The following is an 18,453-nucleotide window of genomic DNA, read 5'->3' as shown; positions in this document are numbered from 1 at the left end:
TCTCTCTCTCCCTCCCTCTCTTTCATGCTCTTCTTTATGCGAATCTTTTTTTTTTAATTATTAATTATAATTATTATTTAAACGCAAACGCGAATTCAGAAGCTGTTCCAAAGGAGATCCTGAAATGCATGCAGAAGATGAAAATTCGTGGCCTCACTCGGAACAATGTCGCTAGCCACCTCCAGGTAACCCTGCCCGTTTCATGTTCGTAATGCCCTTTCGTGCGAAGCACGAAATATAAACTCTATCGATCGCTAACCCTATCGACGATGCAGAAATACCGACTCAGCCTACAGAGAAACTGCAGATTTCCAAAGGAAATTCCGAACCAAAGGCCTTTCACGGAGACGAACCCTTCGGCTTCTTCAAACCCATCGTATCTACACGATCAGAACAACGTCGTGCATGGTTTCCTCGGCAGTCACGTCATGAACTCCGCTCCTCCCGAGCTCTCTAACGGCTACATCACTGCAAACAACAATACGTTCATGATGAACAACCCTCAGCCTCTGCAACAACATCCATTCGTCGACCATTCTGTATACCCACCTCCACACCATCTGCCTGATTCCAAGTCGATGGTTCGAGAATTTGCAAACCCGATGCTTGGCGGCGACTATCCCGAGCTCATCGATACGATGTTTGAATACGGTTCCGATATTTTCCAAGATGTCTTACCCTTGCAGGTACTCCATCGTCGCTCTATGAAATAATTACATTTGAACAACTAGTTTTCTTTTAGATGGAATGAGCTTGATTTCATTGTTTATTTCCATATACAAGAGTTGTATTGTGATTTATATAACTATGATTATTTTCTTAAACGGTGTTTAGTACCATATAATAAAAGGAATGCAAGATGATACTCAAGACGATTATACTATTGGATTTAGTATATCGTTTTCATTGTTGATGAAGAAAAAAAATAGAACAAAAATCAGACTCTAATACCATATAAGAGAATATTTTTCTATATTGATGACGGTAGATGAATATAATATTTAGGATATATAAATCATAATATTTTTTTATATCAACGTCGTATTATATAGATAGTAGAAGATCGTAGATTAAATCGTAGTTCTTACTTATGTTGCCTTATTATGCAGTACCTTCGTTGAACACTGCAACACGAGCAGGGAATCATCTCGTCTTGTGTTTTTTGGATTTGAAGAAACATCTCTGATCATTTATTTATGTCCATCTACGTATCCAGAAGACTGGGAAGAACATCATAGCTGCATTTGATTTTGTAGACGTGATGATTTTCTGTTTGGCCATGGGGCCTTTTTCTCGTATCGCCATTTTTGTTAGATATGGGAAGCTTCGGGCCGAAAATAGTCCATATGAAGATACGTATGGATTTGCTTGTGTTCGGACATTCCGGGTAACTTATTTATTAGAGATCCTTCGTTCCTTTGACGAGTCCTATGTTCATTGTTTCATCCGTATCTCTTCTTATTGGATACCGAAAAATATGTGAAGAGTTTCAATTTCTATAAAGTTTAGATATTAATTTCTTCGCTTTTTATATTGGATTTATATATTTTTATCCTTAAGATAAGAATTAGGAATTCTATCGAAAAAGCTATGTTGTATATTTAAACTGAAACGATTGTCAAAAATATGACAAGGTTTTATTGCGCAAATCTTGATATTGGATATATCAATATCACAAAGTGATTATCATCACCACCCAAATTCAAACCCCATTAGACCAAATATAATAATAAAAAAAATGTCATGTAGGAACAATCCTCAACAAAAAAAATCTATCTTATATTATATATGTTAACCCTCCAAATTCAACCACGCAACCATAAATTAAGCAATTCCAAATCTGATGTAATTAAAGAACTAACGATATGGTGTCTAATTTCGATGTGATTTCATGCGAATACGTCTATTATGGAAACAGTTGATCCCATCATAGGTTTAAAAAGAGAAAAGAGCATATTATCATGGAATCAAATCACCGCACAAAGTTTCCATTTTCCTTTCAATCTAATGCAAGTATCTATAATGATGAATGCGGGTGGTCCATTCATGGCTTTTATATATTAAGTTGGTTTTATATTGATTTCAACAAATCCGAATGTAATCTCTGGGTTTTCACTTTTATTTTCATGTCACATAACAATTGAATAGGAATACAGAGGAAGAAAGGGCAGGGAAATAATCGAGGAACACCAAATCCCAAATCGAAAAATCAACGAAAAAAAGAAAAAGAATAATGGGGCAAGCCGTAAAGTTACCGAAGATGAATCAGCGCGAGTGTCCATACAAGTCGTACGGTGCCCAGAGGGTGTCGAGTGGACATGGCCGTTTCGAGTCCAGCCTTAGCCATGGCTTTCCACTTCCCGACCAATGCAGCAAGCTCACCGGACCGGGATGCATGTCCCGACAGCTTCCCCTCACGTTGTCCCCACCGAGGCCATGCTGGTTCCACCTGTGCTCGATCGGCGTTATTTCTCCGGCGAATACCAGCAGGAACGGCGGCAGCGACCCCAGCTCGTATATCCTCTTCCTCTTCTGTATCTCCATCCACTTCTCTATCTGCTTCGTGTACCCCACGCGCCTCCATTTCCCCAGATCCATCACCATCACTCCCGTGTTGAAATAACACGGTTTTCTCCCACTGAACGCGCCGGAAAACCTCTCCTCCGACCAGAACGCCGGGGTGAAATATTTGGTTAAGTTGGCGTGGCAGTATTCCGGCGCCCCGATCGTTTTCGAACCCAATCGCGTCCTCCACAGCTTTGCTATATCATCGACTACGATGAGATCGGAATCCAGGTAGATCACTCGCCGCACGCAAGGTTCCAAGAGGTCAGCCAAATAATTCCGAGCGTAATTCAACGGTTGCTCAAGCGCTTGCCTCACCGACGTGGAGATCAATCTCCGCACAATCTCAGAGTCGAAATAGTAAACCTTAAACTTCAATTCGGGGAAAGTGGAACGAACCAGGGATTCGAGGTCCGTTTCGGAGACGAGGAAATGGAAGAAAACGCTCTCGGGGCAGGCAGAATGCCGGAGAATGGAATGGACAGCGGCGACGGAGCCGCGGAGGTACTCGACATCGAGAGTGATGGCGACGTGGACCAATGAAGGGTTGCAGACGCCGGAGTCTCCGTCGGCGGCGGCGCAATCGGCGGCATTGCGGAACGGTGGGGCCTTCCTGAAGGAGAAACGCTGAGGCTGGAGGAGCGACGCCGGGAAGCGAAGGTCGGCGTCGAGGTGGGAGGATCTGATGGCTTCGGCGGGAGGGAATGACTGGAGCGACGGTGAGAGGACGATCATAACCATGGCGACGGAGAAGAAGCCGGAGAAACGCATGATCCAGAGCATCCCGAGATCACGAATCGGTTCTCCCCGCTTCTTCTTCTTCGTAGACTTGAAATAAACCCACCGATCGGCGGCGATGGAGGCGAGACCGCTTCTTCTTCTTCGTAGACTTGAAATAACCCCACCGATCGGCGGCGATGGAGGCGAGACACGAACGAAGGAACGCTAGGGTTCCCCTGAGGTCCGCCAGAGTTGAAATTCAACACAGAGAGACGAACCCCAAAATGTGAATTTATTTTATTTTTTAAAATTTCCTGGTGAATCAAAAACCGTGGATTCGAAGCGACCTGAGACGGGAGAAGAAGAGATGGAAAAACGAAGAAGAGGGCGCACGTTAGGAGGGGCGCTGCTACGGTGCGCCACCGTGTGCTTTACCCTCCTCCCTCCCTCCCTCCCCTTCTCTCTCAATTTTAGTATCGATTCCTCTGAAGACGACGATGGAGGAGAGAGAGAGAGAACGATGGATGGAGTGATAGATAGAAAGCGAGCGAAGGAGATAGAGAGATTTTCCTTTATTTTCTCCCGAGCCAAACAGACTTAAATTTTAATTTTAGTTGAATAATACATATTTTCATCCCATATTTTAAAAATTATACCAAATATTTCAAATTTATGTATTGTATATTTTCTGCATTTTCAAGCGATTTGTTTCCCCTCCTAAGAGAATATTTCCATTTAATTCGAAATATTATTCTTTTAATATATATATCCACCCAACATTTTTCTTTAATATGTTCAAATGCTATTTGGTAAAAAAAAGATTTACACATTATAAAAACTAGAAAAAATCTTGAAAACGTGGACTAAATATCGTAAGAAAATGATATGAAAATTAATTACGGTATCACGCACAACAATTATGTTTACAAGAACGTGTTAATTAAATACTAGGCCCCTATATAATTACAAGCCCGAATCAGGTGAGGCCTGATATCTTAATTTCAGCCCATACTCAGCCCAAACCAGTTTTTTTTACACCCAATTCAATAGATGTCTACTAGTGAGACAAATTACATTTTTTTAAAAAATTTTCTGCTATATAATTGTTGTCACAATACATGCTTTAATAGACATATGTGCTAGAAAATTGTTACAAAGTAAGGCTTTTGAATTATCTTATAACGTCTTTTAGAATGCGATCATATATAAGAAATTCCAACATAAAATTCGAGATTTAATACAAGAGCAAAATTTAAAATTCAAAAGTAATAATATAAAGGGTGGGAGAATTAATTATTTGGGCGATGTCAGCGATGACGGTCGGGGGACATAGATGCCGCTCTGGACGTCATTAATCGCCTCGAATAATAAATCCCAGCAGTAAGAAGTAAAAAGAGACAGAGGCAGTAAACAGCGGTAACAATTTCGTTACCTAACGACGGGTCGGACCAGATCGGAGGCGAGCTTGGGTGTGTCGCGGTGCATCAGATTCCCCTGTGCCATCAATATCGACTTGTAAATCTCCACCAGCATCTTCTCGTCGTACTCCTTCAGGACGGGCCCCGACCCGAACCCGGATCCGACGTGGCCGGATGCTCCGATGACCCGAGAGTTCGCAAGCCGCAGCATCATCTTGACGTAGGCGTCTCGGAGCCAGACGAGAAGCCTCTTAGGCGACGCCGTTTTCAAGATTCTAAGCTTTGGCACTATCTTTATCCTCCAGAATCTCCTCTTCCGGGTCGAATACGGATCCATCTTGACCCGTTTCACCTTAACCCGACCCGTTTCCGACGACCCGTCGAGCCTCTTGTATCCTTTCCATCTCTGCCAATACATCTTCCGCCTGATATCCATCCCCCTCTCTCTCTCTCTCCACGATCTACATGTACATATGGATGCAGTATGCGAGCGTATGTATATTCGTATATGTATTTCAGGGCAGAGAGAGAGAGAAAGAGAGATAAGGAGCGAGAGATTAATGGAGGGTTTTTTATAAATGGGTAGACACGTGATAAGGGGACACGCATCTATATGTTTTTGTACATATGTGTGTATGTATTCATTCATTTATGCGACTATTGGTTGTGCAAATGCAAGTTTACGTAACACAATGGCCCTTCTCGGGTAGGGACGAGACAACCACATCATCGCCGCGTTATTAGAAACGGGTTCCTAACCCAACGTTATATAATGAAAACACGTGACATTTTCCATATATAATCCCTCAATTAATATATATAATATATATATATATATATAATTGTCATGTACATTCGATATATACGTACGTAGACTAACAGTGATGGTGTAATAAAATTCACTTGACAACTTTGAAAGAGCGTGAAAGAAATACAGAGTCGAAGGTCAAAAATAAAATAAAAAATTAAAGAGAGACCGGCGTTCGGGAGTGGGCGGTCGCTGTCCTAATAAATGCAGACGGGTGATACTTGCCTGTTCTGCCACCTCCCCCTTTCGAATCCTGACCGTTGGATCTGTCATGCAATGCATTATTGTGAATTTGTCAAGGCGTTCACTCTTTCTTCTTTCATCTATTATTTAATGCCCATATTAATTTTATCACGTTCGGCCTAATTAATTAATTGTCTGTTGAAATGCGAGTCAAATGTGGTATTCCTTTTTATTATCTGTTTGGTGTTATTTGAGTTCCTAATAAATTCGACGTACCTCTAATTAACAATGCACATTCCTTGTCTAATTTATCAGATGATATTTAGGTTTATATATTTCCGTATAACCATCATTTTTGCGTGAATTGTGTGTTTTTAATAGATTTTGTGAAATTAGAGAATGATTTACGACCGATTTAATTCGGTCCGATTATTCCATTCCATGTCTCTCGATGTCATCGGAGTTTTCCACGTGGCAGATGCGTAAACGACGGGGACAGATTCGAAACTTCCGAATGAACACGTTTTAATCTGATACCGCTTTTTAGTTTGTTGATTTGAGATTAAAAAAATAAAAATAAATTTTCACTTGAAAAAAAAAGTGAAGAAGATAATTTTTTATTCCATCCTATGCCCAGTCGACAAAATCCCGTATTCTGCTCCTCTTCTCGCGTGGACATACATACATACGTACATACATACATACATACATACATACATACATACATGGTAGATCCACCGCTGCGTCAATGTCAGATGATTTTATTTATTAATTATAATGCATGGTGATGATTCCAATGTAAATTTTTTATAAGGGAGACGTGCCTTACAAATCAACATTTCCTTTATATTGCTAACTTGTTTATTAATATTAGTAGTATATTATATTTTGATATTTTAAATAAAAATATAAAAAAAAAATATACAAATCATTGTCCAATTGGTTGAATCGATTGACCCGCGGCCCAATAGCCTAACCGGAGTATTATATAGTCCATTAGAACCCATTCCAATATATTTTGAGCCTTTTTTTGGTTGTTAATTGTATCTTATGTATCTACGGCCCATTTCTAGCCCATTTTATTATGTTTTAAGCCCATTTATTAGCGGAGAGTACTAAGGGTCAGGGCATAAACTAACGGGAGCCGATTGTACGTTTTTGTAATAAAATGAATAACAGAAAAACTATAATAAATTAGAAGGTTTTAGTCCGACAGGTGTCACGGAGCATCCGAGGCTGTCCAGATTTATTATAATTACAGATCGTATAAATTTAACATATATTTATTACAAATCGTCCCTCGACTTCATGTTCGTTTCAGAAAAAAACCCCAAAAAAAGAAAACGATCGCGGAAACCGCCAACGCTAACTCTCGGACGTTTTCTTTTAGACCAGAGAAAGATAGAAATACGGCTCATAGAATTTATCGCCCGTTCACGTTTTTGCCTCTTCCATTTTCTCTTCCTCTCTCTAGGAACATCCAATCGGGAACCCTACCGGTTCTTTTGATTCCGGCGAGGAAGATGGACGGGTTCGGATCGGGTCAGAGGCCGCACGCCGCTGATCGGAGGACGGAGATCGTGAGCGGCAAGGGGTACGGCGTCGGGGCGAGTCAGATCTACGCCACGCGGTCGAGCTCGTCGGATCTTCCTCCTCCTCCACCGCCGACGGAAGCGCCGCGTGCGAGCAACGCGTCGGCGAAGCCGTGGGGGTTGAGCGACGCGGAGATGAGGAGGAAGAAGAGGATCGCGAGGTACAAGGCGTACACGGTCGAAGGGAAGGTGAAGGCATCGCTGAGGAAGGGGCTTCGTTGGATTAAAGACAAATGCTCTCAGATTGTCCATGGATATTAACCAGCTGACTTTTTTCCTGCACCGGCGGGTTCGATCGGAGGAGGAAACTGTGCATGCGGTGTTTTACGGCGGGATAGGCGGCGACAATCTGCGGCGGCTAAGTTTTCCGATGTGATTTCCGGCTGGATAGGCGGCGAGAATCTCTGGAGAGAGGGAATTGGTCGGTGAAATGGGATTTTGAATTTTATTTGTTTACCAATCCGATTCGGGCAACTTTGCATTTTAAACCCAAAAAACAAAAACTTTGCATTCCACAGATTATTTTTCGTCAAAGCTTGTGGCGTTTTCGCCGCTACTCAGAGAAATTTTCCTTCCGTGTTGAGAAATCTTTTTCTATTCATTCAGATTCTGGGAAAATTTTAGTGTTCATTGGGTTTAGAGGTTAACAGAGAATTTTTTTTCCTTTGGTAAAGAAATATCCAAGTCAGAATATATAGGAAATAGAATGAGTTAAGTTAGGTGTGCAGGAGAATCCATTTGGACATCCTAAGATGTCTCTATCAACAGATTTTGTCATTTTGAGATGGTTAGAGACATTCCATCAACTCGCTTGAAAAAAATAAATACTTCACATTTAAAGTATTATAACGTTTATTTGCTTCCAAAATGCATTTGGTTAAAAAGTTCAACAACTGCAACTTGGGAAGAATTCAGACAACCGAACCAAGTTCCATCTCAGCCGCAAGAAAGAAGACTATTACAGTTAAAGCCGGTCCACTTCAACCAGATATTCAAACCAAACCCAATATTATTCAGCATAACCAAAAATTAGACAAAACCTGCCCCCTCCCTCATCCAAACCTCAAAAAAAGACACTGGTTCCATAACCATGCTTATATGGTTTACACAGGAAAAAAGCTTTAGAGATAGCTTACTCCTTCGCCGTCCATAACCTCCCCGATGCGATGAGCAACGTAAGCTCCTCTCCCGGCTTCTCCAAGTATTCTATCCGCCGCCTCTGGACTCACCACCATAACCATTCCTATTCCCATGTTAAATGTCCTTCTCATCTCAGCATCCTCTATTCTTCCAGCCTGTAACCATTAACCAAATATAATGGCATTTGTTCATGTCATGTGATGCAACTTTCTCTGATATGTTTGAGAAATATAGAATGATTTTACCTGTTGGATCCATCTGAACAGAGGTGGGATTTCCCAGGCGTCGGTGTGAATAACAGCACCAAGCCCATCTGGGAAGACTCGAGGAATGTTGTCTGTGAACCCTCCACCAGTGATGTGGGCTATGCCCTTCACTCCTCCTTTGCTGATTATGTCGAGTGCCTGCAAACAGATGTGAAATTATATGATGCCTCAGAAAACTACCATTAGGGTGTCGGCTTGTTGCATAAATTCCAGACTGACCTGCTTCACATATATGACGGTTGGTGCCATTAAAGCCTCGCCTAGTGTCCCTGATCCGCCCGGAAGTTGGTCTTTCAGAGAAAGGCCACTCCGATCCACGACCCTGAAACAAATTGTTTGGGTCTAATTATTAGGATGCGATATGGTGTTGAGGGCAGAGCTGGATGGTCGGTAGCCAAAAGCTTGATCAAGCATTTTCGACATCATAATGATTTTACGGTAGAAAGCATGATAGCTGCTGCCAAAGGGAGTCTGACCAGAACTACCTTCTAACGAGCGAGAAACCATTCGAATGAACTCCACTAGATGGGAGTCCAATGAGGACATCTCCTGCCACAATGGTTTTCCCATCTATGACCGAATCCTTCTTGACAATGCCTACTGCAAAGCCGCTAAGGTCATACTCCCCATCTGCATAAAAGTCGGGCATTTCCGCTGTCTAAAACAAAAACAAAAAACACATTTAGCAAGACATAACACACATGCTACAGGCGAGGAACACAATTGGGTATGTTTGAAGCGTACCTCTCCCCCTAGTAGAGCACATTCCGATTGTCTGCAACCATCAACAATCCCTTTAATGACCTGGAAACAGAAAGCTAAACCCATCAGTCCAAAACTTTCAGCTTCTTCATCAGCTTTTCAATGGAGATCCTAATCACACCAAGCCTTACGAAACAAACACCACAACTTACAGGAATACCAAAAACCATACAAGAAAAAACCCAATAAGAGCCAAGGGTACCTTTTCTGCAAGATCAACATCAAGACGACTTGTAGCAAAGTAATCAAGAAAAAACAGAGGCTTTGCACCAGAAGTAACAATGTCGTTGACACTCATTGCAACCTGGGAAGAGAAAAATCCCCTCAAAACGTAAATTGCTGATGTAAAATACACGAAAATAAAACAAAGATCCCACTCGCAATTATACCAAATCGATTCCAATGGTATCATGGATCCCTGTCTCAAAGGCCAGCTTAAGCTTCGTTCCTACACCATCCGTACCAGCGACAAGATAGGAATCACCTGCTCGACAAAGCCGCCATGAAAATCTCAGCACAAAGGTTCCGAGGAAATGAAATGAAACAAATGATCACACAGTGAGCTACACCCATCAATCAATTCACACCAAAATTTTGTTTCCAGTGACTAAATTGGATACAACAGAAGTAAAAATTTGAACTAAATCAGAAACCTTACCGAGTGGATAGAGACCACCGAAGCCGCCGATTCCAGGAGCCATCTTGGCGATTCTCCGGACGAGTTCAGTCCCGGCGTCGATATCCACACCGGCATCCTTATAAGTGAGACCACCTGCTCCTGCGTCGCTATCCGACATCGACAAGCAACGCGTGCTACGGACCCTAGTCCTCGCCCCACCACGCAGAAAAAGACCCGCTGACAGATCTTTCGGCGAGGCGGGAACACAACGAAGCCGGTTGACGGTGCCGGAAAACGAAGGTCTGATCGGCGCTGCTAAACAGCGAGAAGAAGACTGTGCGACGAAGTTGGTGGTGGCTTCCATGGTGGAGCAAAACTTTTTTTTTTTTTTTGGAATTTCGGGAAGGAAAGAGAGGCCCGAGAGAAAGGGTTTAGGCTAAACTCTGAGATTCTAGGTGAGAGACCGAAAGAGAAAGGGCGTAAATTAGCGTGGAACCAGGGTTGGTGTAGGATTCATCTCTATACATTTCCTTTTCAGCCTTTATCACAAATCATGGAAATTAGTGTACGTGTGTATCTAAATGCATAAACCCATAAACCATGTAAAGATCGATTTTCCATTTTTCGGTCCAAATGAAAAAGAAGAGTAAACCCGGCCCAATGGGCTTGACCCACTAAATGTGTAGGAATGGTAAGGCATGGGGAACTGTGATTTTTATTATTTTTTTAAAAAGAAATTGCCTTATGGGGGCGATCACACCCAGCAACAGCACGTGCCGCCACGTCTTGTCCGGTAACAATTATTCCTGAAATGCCCTCTACCGGTTTACTCATTTGCCCAATTGCCCCCCACCCCGTTCTTTTGATTTAATTTTTGTTCGTTATTTGTCTCACTAAAAATCTAGATACTTTATTAGTATTTATTAGAATTATAAAATATTATAATAATTTAACTCAACTAACCGCAAAGTCAAGACCTCAACTACCTCTGAAGTTTACATGCAAAATGTGAGTTAAATGTTTTGATAAATTGCATCATTGAAAACAATGGGCAACAACATTTTTTGGAGAAAAAATAAGGATAAGCTGCAAATATACTGCACTCCGAGGGCAAATGTGTAATTTCATTTCTTAGGGGGGGGTAGAATCGAAACTATACAAATGGATGGACGTACATTAAAAAAAATGGGTATATTATATTCTATTGGATTTAGACTGTGGAATCCCAGGCAACTACAATAGCACAACCGCATAAAATAAAAATCCAATTAATATTAAAAAGATAATAACATTGTTACTTGTTGTTCCAAATATTAAAAAGATAACTACTTTGATATAAAATATTAATTAACGGTTCGACTAATGGAATTTTTATTTTATCGGATTAAAAAATTAAAAAAAAAAAAGGTAAAAAGCGGTCTGCATATATGTAATGGCCGTCACCTCGCTCCGCGCGCTCTCTGAGCAGAAACATTAACTTGTAAAACAAGCTAAAAATCCCCCAGCCACTGTCCCATCTATCTTCTTCTTCTTCTTCTCTGTTCTTCGTCTCTCTCTCTCGTCATTGTCATGTCACAGAGCTTCGGCCATGGCGACCCTGAGCCAACCGACTCTTCTGAGATGCCTCGCTTCAGCGACGATCTTGGCTCTGCTTGCTCCACGCCTTTCGTCAGCGCTCCGTCGAGCCCCGGCCGTGGTCCCTCTCCGGGATACTTTTTCAGCGCTCCGGCGAGCCCCATGCATTTCGTCCTGTACTCTGCTCCGGCGCCCGCCGCTCGTGCGGCCCCGGAGTATCCGCAGCTCGACTCGTCGTCGTCGTTGTGCGACTTCGAGTTCGACTTCTCATCTCGGTTGTCAGAAAGTGGTCCCCTCGGCGGCGGATCCATGAGCTCTGCCGACGAGCTGTTCTCGAACGGTCAGATCAAGCCGATGAAGCTTTCATCGCACCTGCAGCGGCCTCAGATGTTGTCGCCGCTGCTGGATCTGGAGACTGAGGAGGAAGACAACGAGGACGGTGAAGTGGTTAAGCGAGGGAGAGATCTGAGGCTAAGGAGCAGATCTGTTCATCGTAAGGCAAGATCCCTCTCTCCGCTGCGGAACGCAGCGTATGAGTGGAACGAAGAAGAAGGTGAAGAAGAAGGACGGGCCGGGGAGAGAGAGGTGAAGGAATGCATTCGGAAGCTGCAGGAAGATTACGAGCAGGAGAAGAAGCAGAACGAAACCGTACCATCGGTTGAAACGACGCCGTCGTGTTCGGCGTCATCTTCCCGGTCGTCGTCCTCCGGTAGAAACTCTAAGAAGTGGATATTCCTCAAGGATCTACTGCACAGAAGCAAAAGCGAAGGTAGAGGGAACGCGAAGGAGAAGTTCTGGTCCAACATATCCTTCTCTCCTTCCAAAGAGAAGAAACTGAAATCTTCATCTCTGACCATCTCCAAGGAGGAGAAACCGCTTCCCTCGGCGGAGGACGCTGCAGATGCAAACGCAGTCGCCGAAACGCAGAAGCAGAAGCAGAAGCAGAAACAAGCGCCGGCGAAGAAATCTGCGGCTTCCGGAAAACCGACGAACGGCATAGCGAAGCGGCGGGGTCTGCAGCCGTCGGCGCACGAGCTGCATTACACGGCGAACAGAGCTCAGGCAGAGGAAATGAAGAAGAGGACGTACTTGCCGTACAGGCATGGGCTCTTCGGCTGCCTAGGGTTCAGCTCCAAAGGTTACAGTGCCCTAAACGGATTAGCCCGGAGCTTGAACCCAGTCTCATCCAGGTAATCAAATCAAGCCATTAAATCCCAATTACATGTTATAATCCGCTGTATAGACTTTGGTTTCGGGGAGGAACCTAAGCTTAAGCTCATGCCTACAATAGTCTTATGTAAGATATTACTGTGCCCATTGTTAGTTAGGCATGTTTTAGCTGCTGTCTGTGATTCTGTATTAGTTCATCATGGGATGTGGGCATTAGTTTCCGCCATCGACGAATGGGGGATATGTGAAGCCTCTGCCTTTCATGCGCTGTTTTTACGCCTTAAATTAAATCCATTAGCAAATAATTTTTCCAAATTTGTGATTTTTCTATTAAGAATCTTAAATCGGAGAGTACCGTACTACGTACCCAATAACTCTCTCAAGCCGTGCAATAATTTTTGTAAACTGCGAGCCTCTATTCGATTAGTGGGAAGATGGGGCAAATGGTGGGGGTGTCTGTGTGTGGGAGCATCTCCAGGAGCTTTGTCTTCTTGTTAACCTTTTGTATTCATGTGGGTCGAACTGCATCTTTCAGTCTATCTTCTTCATTTTTTATACTTGTTTATCCTTTTTTTAAAATAAAAAAAAATTATAAACCACAAATCATCTATACATCTGAACCCCACCCATGACCATTTCCTTTACCATGTTATGAACTAATCCTCCTATTTTGGTTTCACTGCATATGTAAACATTTCCTTTAGCCATTGTCTTTTAACTTTGTTCTTGTCATAACATCAACCAAAGAAATCTGAAGCTCAGATCTTGTTGGACCTAAGAGCGACGGTGGTAAATGTAAAAACCTAGAAAGTAAATTTAGGAATCTTTCCAATTACCTTTTACCCACCAATATACATATACATATATATATATATATACAGGAATCTTTGGTATTCACATTGATGCAAAGTAGCTGGTATTTCTTTTTCTTTCAATTTTTCAGTGTCCTTTGGTCGGATGGTACAAAATACATTAGCTGTCTAAAAAGAAGTCTGAAATATAAAGATTTCACACATGGGGTTGTCCCATGGGGGTCTGATGCTGCATACTATATATATGTATGTATATGTATATGGGTCTCTGTTTATCAGATTATGGATAAAACCCCACACGAGGATGGGTTTATATGAGTTGTCCTCTCGATAAAAGAGTTAAAACAATAGAGGCCCATGCTTTTTATGACCCAAAGCCCCTCTTCTCCTCCTCTCTTGTCATGACAATGATGTTGATATCGGGGCTTTTATTTCTCGTACGGTTTTATTATATCCCCAAATTTATGAAATCTGTACCACTTGATTAATCTTGGATTTCTATTATCTTATGAAGTGATACAAAAAACAAAATCATTGCGTAAGTAATGATTTTCGAGCCTTCGACCCAGTTACATCCACTCTAGACTCGAGACTCGAGATCACTATTTATATATGGATCATTTGAGTTCAAAAATTGCATCTCTCTCCAGAAATCGAACCACCACCGTCACCAACTAGCTGTTGTTTGGCTGTCTAAGTAAATTGTTGACGTACTCGTTTTAACCGTCCGATACAAACCCATATATATATATATAACGGATGGAACCGTGGTGGTTGGGGAAAATTACAAAGGAGACTGACATGTTGTCGAATGACATGGGACCTTTGACGTGGCCTTTTTTTTTTGTATGTACCGAAAATATATGGACTTGTTTAAGAAGTTGTATGATATGGTTATATATGATCTTAGGATAAGGTGATGAATGAAAGAGGGTTTAGGGCCACTTTGCCTTGACCATATTGCAAACAGGCAATGGGTGGATAAGTCATTTCATTGGACACCATGAAATGAATGCCTTCAGGAGCTATATCTCTCTCTCTTAATTACCGTGACATCAGTTCATGTTGTGGGGAATATTCCACTTGTCTCCCAGGGGTATGCTAATGTAACATTTTATCATTCCCTTGTAAAAATGACACTCATATTTAAGAAAATTTACTAAGCAGCCATATGCCATGACCTCAGAGGAAAGCAACGTTTCGCTGAGACATCATGTCTTGATAATATTCGAATTTGAACTTCGATGGAATAAATTTTGATGGAACAAGGAGGACAACCCGGATTAAATGGCATTGATGAGGATATATGTATATTGAATTGAGGTGGCTATCACAGTGAACGTGTGCTCTATGTGTATGTGGTTCATTATCTAAAATATCTTCTTTTTATTAAAACTATTTCAATACATATCATTCTCCAGATTTGACCATGTGAACAAAATAACTGTATGATCACATTGATCATAACGTTAAATTTATGATAATCACATTAAATTATAATGGATACACATTACATATTACATTAATCGATTGGTGAAATCATCATAAATTTAACATTATAATTTATGTGACCATACTGGAATTCTAATCACACCGTCATATTTGGAGAAAAGTAAGTGTAGAAGTAGACGTGGCAAAAGGATGATATTTTGAATATTTTATCATTTATGTATGGTCCGACATAGACGCCAAAGAATATGATGAGAGTCCTGTTCCCTCACCCTCCCAATTCAACCGCTTCTCACATCTAACGGGAATTACACCGACGCCCCCATTAAGCCTCATAGCAAAACTTACCATTACTAAACTAAAAAAACTAGAAAAACAAATAGAAATAATGGGCTTGATATAGACTTTAAGGGATCGGAAATGTGATCTCAATATAATAAAAAAAAAGGTACAAAGTTTTTGAGGTTACTAGTTCGAAAGAGTTGCTCGGTCAGACAATCAAACATAGATCCAGACAGAATCTATAATCTCATCATCACTTCCCCTCCCAACTAAGACTGGCTACTCTCTCTCTCTCTCTCTCTCGGCCGAGCTTTAAGAAGAAGCGAATGAGGACAGGATATTTCTCTTGAGGGTGAACTCATCCGCTTTTGCCGGGCTAATAGCCTGTACAACACCACAAACCCACCAAAAAAAAAACAGAGAGAGAGAAGTCAGATCTCTCTCATTGTGCTCTGGGTATGGTGCCCAATGAAATGGCTCGTTTGGCCAGCATGCACATAAAACATATACATGTGTGGCTGTGTATACACTTGTTTATGTATGGCTCTGGAACCAGCTATATAACTCGGATAGAGAGGATATGTTTGCATATGCTAAATGAGTATGCGTGTCAGCATGCATATGTGCGCGGATATAGACGAAAACATGATTGGATACTAAACTAGTTTGTACCTTGCTAAGCATGCGTTCAAGGCGCTCAACTTCCTTACTAGCGTAGTCAGAACCTTTTGCCATGTAATTCTTAGCAAGCTTCGAGTAAATCTGCCCATACCTACACAAATCCAGATCCAGAGATTTCGGCTATCACTTACCAGTGAACTGAACAATCCATCATCCATGGCAAGGAGAGAGAAAGCAGTCATTCTAAAAAAAATCACTCAGACATTAGCTAGATACCTCACAGAGGAGCCCTTGAGCTTAGCAGCTTCTTCTTCAATCTTAGATAAAATTGCCTTCTTCTCATCATCACTAGCAGCCACAAACTCTTTCACAAGGGCATCCAAGCTTTCCACTATACCGGCCTATCGAGAGAAAAAACAAAGCCATAAGCAAGTTATAGGAAAAGTTAAAACTACTTGGGGTATTGTAGACATGTTACTAACCTTTGAAGTGAGCTGCCCTTTACTGTCCCTGCTGATGCCAGCCTTCTCATTGATGAAGCTTACAAAGTCGTCTAAATCCCTCCCACCGTCATAGTCTTCACCAGCTTTGTTGTTCTTTGGGAAAAATTTCAGCGTTGGGAACCCGCTCACCCCATACCTGTCCATAAGGATCGTGTCTAAATCTCAGGTCTTACAAATTGCCTAGGATACACATTACTAACAAAAAATTTTGTAACAGTAACACTAGTGGTTACTGAGTAAATCGTGGTAAACTTACTTCTCACCAAGATCTCTGTGTTTATCAGCATCCACATTAGCGATGACCACCCCTTCCTCTTGCTTAAACACCGCTGCTACTTTCTCATATGTCTGCACACGCAGATGACGGAAAAAGAGACGTGTTTACAACAAAGAGAAGATAAGAACTATTGACAGATCAAAAGCAGGCAAGCAGGCAAGCAGGCAATCGAGCGTACAGGAGCAAGGGATTTGCAGTGGCCACACCTGGAAGAAGCGAATTGGAATTAGAAGAAAATATGAAAGCAATTAAGCAGAAAATAAAACGGAAGAAAAGAAATTCAAGAAGATAAATTAAATTAAAACCTAAACTATTATCATGGCGTTGAACAAGCTGAAATGGTTACCATGGTGCATAGAACTCGACCAGGACATCTTTGTTCTCATCCAGAACAATCTCATCAAAGTTATCAGGTGTCAATACCACTACGTTTGATGGGATTGAAGCTATCTTTACATTGGTACCTGAAAACAGATTCCACGAGTACTTCAGCCAAGTTGTTTGGCACCAATAACAGTAAAGAGCAGAAATTTATCTAGAAACAGTTGTGATTTCTTAAAGCAAGATTCAGACAGCGAGAAATAGAAGGAAAATGGGATACGAAGAATATCGCCTGCCGATTCTAAATGAAATTACTTGCAAAAAAAGTTGCCAGGAAAGAATAATTACCTCCTTCATTGTTCACAAACTCAGCCAATGCCTCAGCAGTGCGGGCACCTTCGTACCTGTTAAGTCAGAGGCAAGAGCTTAGAGACCTAGAGAACTACAAGTGAAAATAATATTTTAAAAAATGGCTTTTTAATGTGTTTTTTGATTTGTTGGTGAAAGCTCACTTTTTGGGTTCAAGAGATCCTTTTGTAAACCATTGAATGGTCGGGTACCCAGAAACACCATATTTACTGCATATGCTCTTGTGCTCATCACAGTCCACCTGCACCAGAGTAAACAAGTCAATAGCTGCATGTGTAGTTTCCATTAGCAACATTCAGAAATAGTAAAACGTTAATGCCGAAAGACAGCACCAACCTTTCCGATCAATACAGATTTAGCTTTCTTGAAGCTTGCACCAAGCTTTTCATACTCCGGGGCAAGTTTCTTGCAGTGGCCACACCTGTCAGGGCACAAATAGTTTCACATTCCAAGTTTCTTGCAGTGGAGACAGCATAACCCCTACTGCGAAAATCAGATACTCTCCCAGAATTTATGTACACTCAGGGCCATTAGCTGGTGGAGCTTCCTCCATAAAAAAACTTACGCCAGAGGCCATCCCACGCTTCACAGCCATTTTCGTACACCCTAAGGAACATTAAACCAATTCCTGCTCTTCCTTTCCAAATCTATAGGTGGTGCCCCGTAAATGAAACCAAGTAATCAACTTGTAAGACTCAATTTCAGCACACAAAATTTAGACAACCAAGTGACCAACTTGTAAGTCTCAGTTGCCGCATGAGAACACCTCCGATAATACCAAATAAATAATAAGATGAGTTCCACAAGCAGCTTCCAGTTGAAGTTTAATCGTTACCACGCCTATCAATCCAGCACAATGCCGACACATACAAAAACTTCTTTTCACAAAATCGAACAGAACCCACAACAGATCAACAACGAATTGAACAAAAACAATGGCTACCAATCCCTGAATTCACATATACTAAGATCGAACCGCCGGCCAAACAGACGATCGGAAG

The 18,453-nt window shown here is 41.7% G+C and overlaps 7 protein-coding genes across 7 annotated transcripts in view; 3 read left to right on the top strand and 4 right to left on the bottom strand.

Annotated features, from left to right (window-relative positions):
• Positions 1–125: 125 nt before the first annotated feature.
• On the top strand, positions 126–1,373 carry LOC104817474 (putative two-component response regulator ARR19). The gene is made up of 3 exons (XM_010546687.2): positions 126–185; positions 276–686; positions 1,110–1,373. The coding sequence occupies exons 1-3, from the start codon at positions 129–131 to the stop codon at positions 1,119–1,121; spliced, it is 480 nt and encodes a 159-aa protein (XP_010544989.1). The 5' UTR covers positions 126–128; the 3' UTR covers positions 1,122–1,373.
• Positions 1,374–2,090: 717 nt separating this feature from the next.
• Positions 2,091–3,427, bottom strand: LOC104817472 (probable galacturonosyltransferase-like 7). The gene has a single exon (XM_010546685.1). It carries the CDS (start codon positions 3,346–3,348, stop codon positions 2,266–2,268), a length of 1,083 nt encoding a protein of 360 aa, XP_010544987.1. The 5' UTR covers positions 3,349–3,427; the 3' UTR covers positions 2,091–2,265.
• Positions 3,428–4,388: 961 nt separating this feature from the next.
• Positions 4,389–5,302, bottom strand: LOC104817473. Its single transcript, XM_010546686.1, has one exon. It carries the CDS (start codon positions 5,137–5,139, stop codon positions 4,714–4,716), a length of 426 nt encoding a protein of 141 aa, XP_010544988.1. The 5' UTR covers positions 5,140–5,302; the 3' UTR covers positions 4,389–4,713.
• Positions 5,303–6,997: 1,695 nt separating this feature from the next.
• Positions 6,998–7,801, top strand: LOC104817471. Its single transcript, XM_010546684.1, has one exon. The coding sequence runs from the start codon at positions 7,218–7,220 to the stop codon at positions 7,545–7,547; it is 330 nt and encodes a 109-aa protein (XP_010544986.1). The 5' UTR covers positions 6,998–7,217; the 3' UTR covers positions 7,548–7,801.
• A 362-nt stretch (positions 7,802–8,163) lies between these two features.
• LOC104817470 (phosphoribosylformylglycinamidine cyclo-ligase, chloroplastic) lies at positions 8,164–10,587 on the bottom strand. The gene is made up of 8 exons (XM_010546682.2): positions 10,113–10,587; positions 9,844–9,938; positions 9,657–9,758; positions 9,437–9,496; positions 9,178–9,350; positions 8,912–9,014; positions 8,672–8,830; positions 8,164–8,581 (listed from the first exon to the last, which is right to left on the bottom strand). Exons 1-8 carry the CDS (start codon positions 10,435–10,437, stop codon positions 8,408–8,410), a joined length of 1,191 nt encoding a protein of 396 aa, XP_010544984.1. The 5' UTR covers positions 10,438–10,587; the 3' UTR covers positions 8,164–8,407.
• A 914-nt stretch (positions 10,588–11,501) lies between these two features.
• LOC104817469 lies at positions 11,502–13,133 on the top strand. Its single transcript, XM_010546681.2, has one exon. The coding sequence runs from the start codon at positions 11,643–11,645 to the stop codon at positions 12,840–12,842; it is 1,200 nt and encodes a 399-aa protein (XP_010544983.1). The 5' UTR covers positions 11,502–11,642; the 3' UTR covers positions 12,843–13,133.
• A 2,324-nt stretch (positions 13,134–15,457) lies between these two features.
• Positions 15,458–18,453, bottom strand: part of LOC104817468 (protein disulfide-isomerase like 2-1) — a 3,897-nt gene continuing 901 nt past the window's right edge. The window contains exons 2-11 of the mRNA XM_010546680.2: positions 17,789–17,873; positions 17,596–17,693; positions 17,432–17,487; positions 17,109–17,226; positions 16,941–16,968; positions 16,742–16,833; positions 16,465–16,621; positions 16,259–16,383; positions 16,034–16,133; positions 15,458–15,745 (exon numbers count right to left, since the gene is read on the bottom strand). Coding sequence (XP_010544982.1) covers positions 15,674–15,745; positions 16,034–16,133; positions 16,259–16,383; positions 16,465–16,621; positions 16,742–16,833; positions 16,941–16,968; positions 17,109–17,226; positions 17,432–17,487; positions 17,596–17,693; positions 17,789–17,873 — 931 coding nt within the window. The 3' untranslated portion in view covers positions 15,458–15,673. The remainder of the gene's footprint in view (positions 15,746–16,033; positions 16,134–16,258; positions 16,384–16,464; positions 16,622–16,741; positions 16,834–16,940; positions 16,969–17,108; positions 17,227–17,431; positions 17,488–17,595; positions 17,694–17,788; positions 17,874–18,453) is intronic.

The sequence above is a fragment of the Tarenaya hassleriana genome, unplaced genomic scaffold, assembly GCF_000463585.1.
Source record: "Tarenaya hassleriana unplaced genomic scaffold, ASM46358v1 Cleome27, whole genome shotgun sequence".
Classification (NCBI taxonomy): Eukaryota; Viridiplantae; Streptophyta; class Magnoliopsida; order Brassicales; family Cleomaceae; genus Tarenaya; species Tarenaya hassleriana.
The sequence above is the reverse complement of the archived record's forward strand: the minus strand, read 5'-3'. Positions and strand labels throughout refer to the sequence as shown.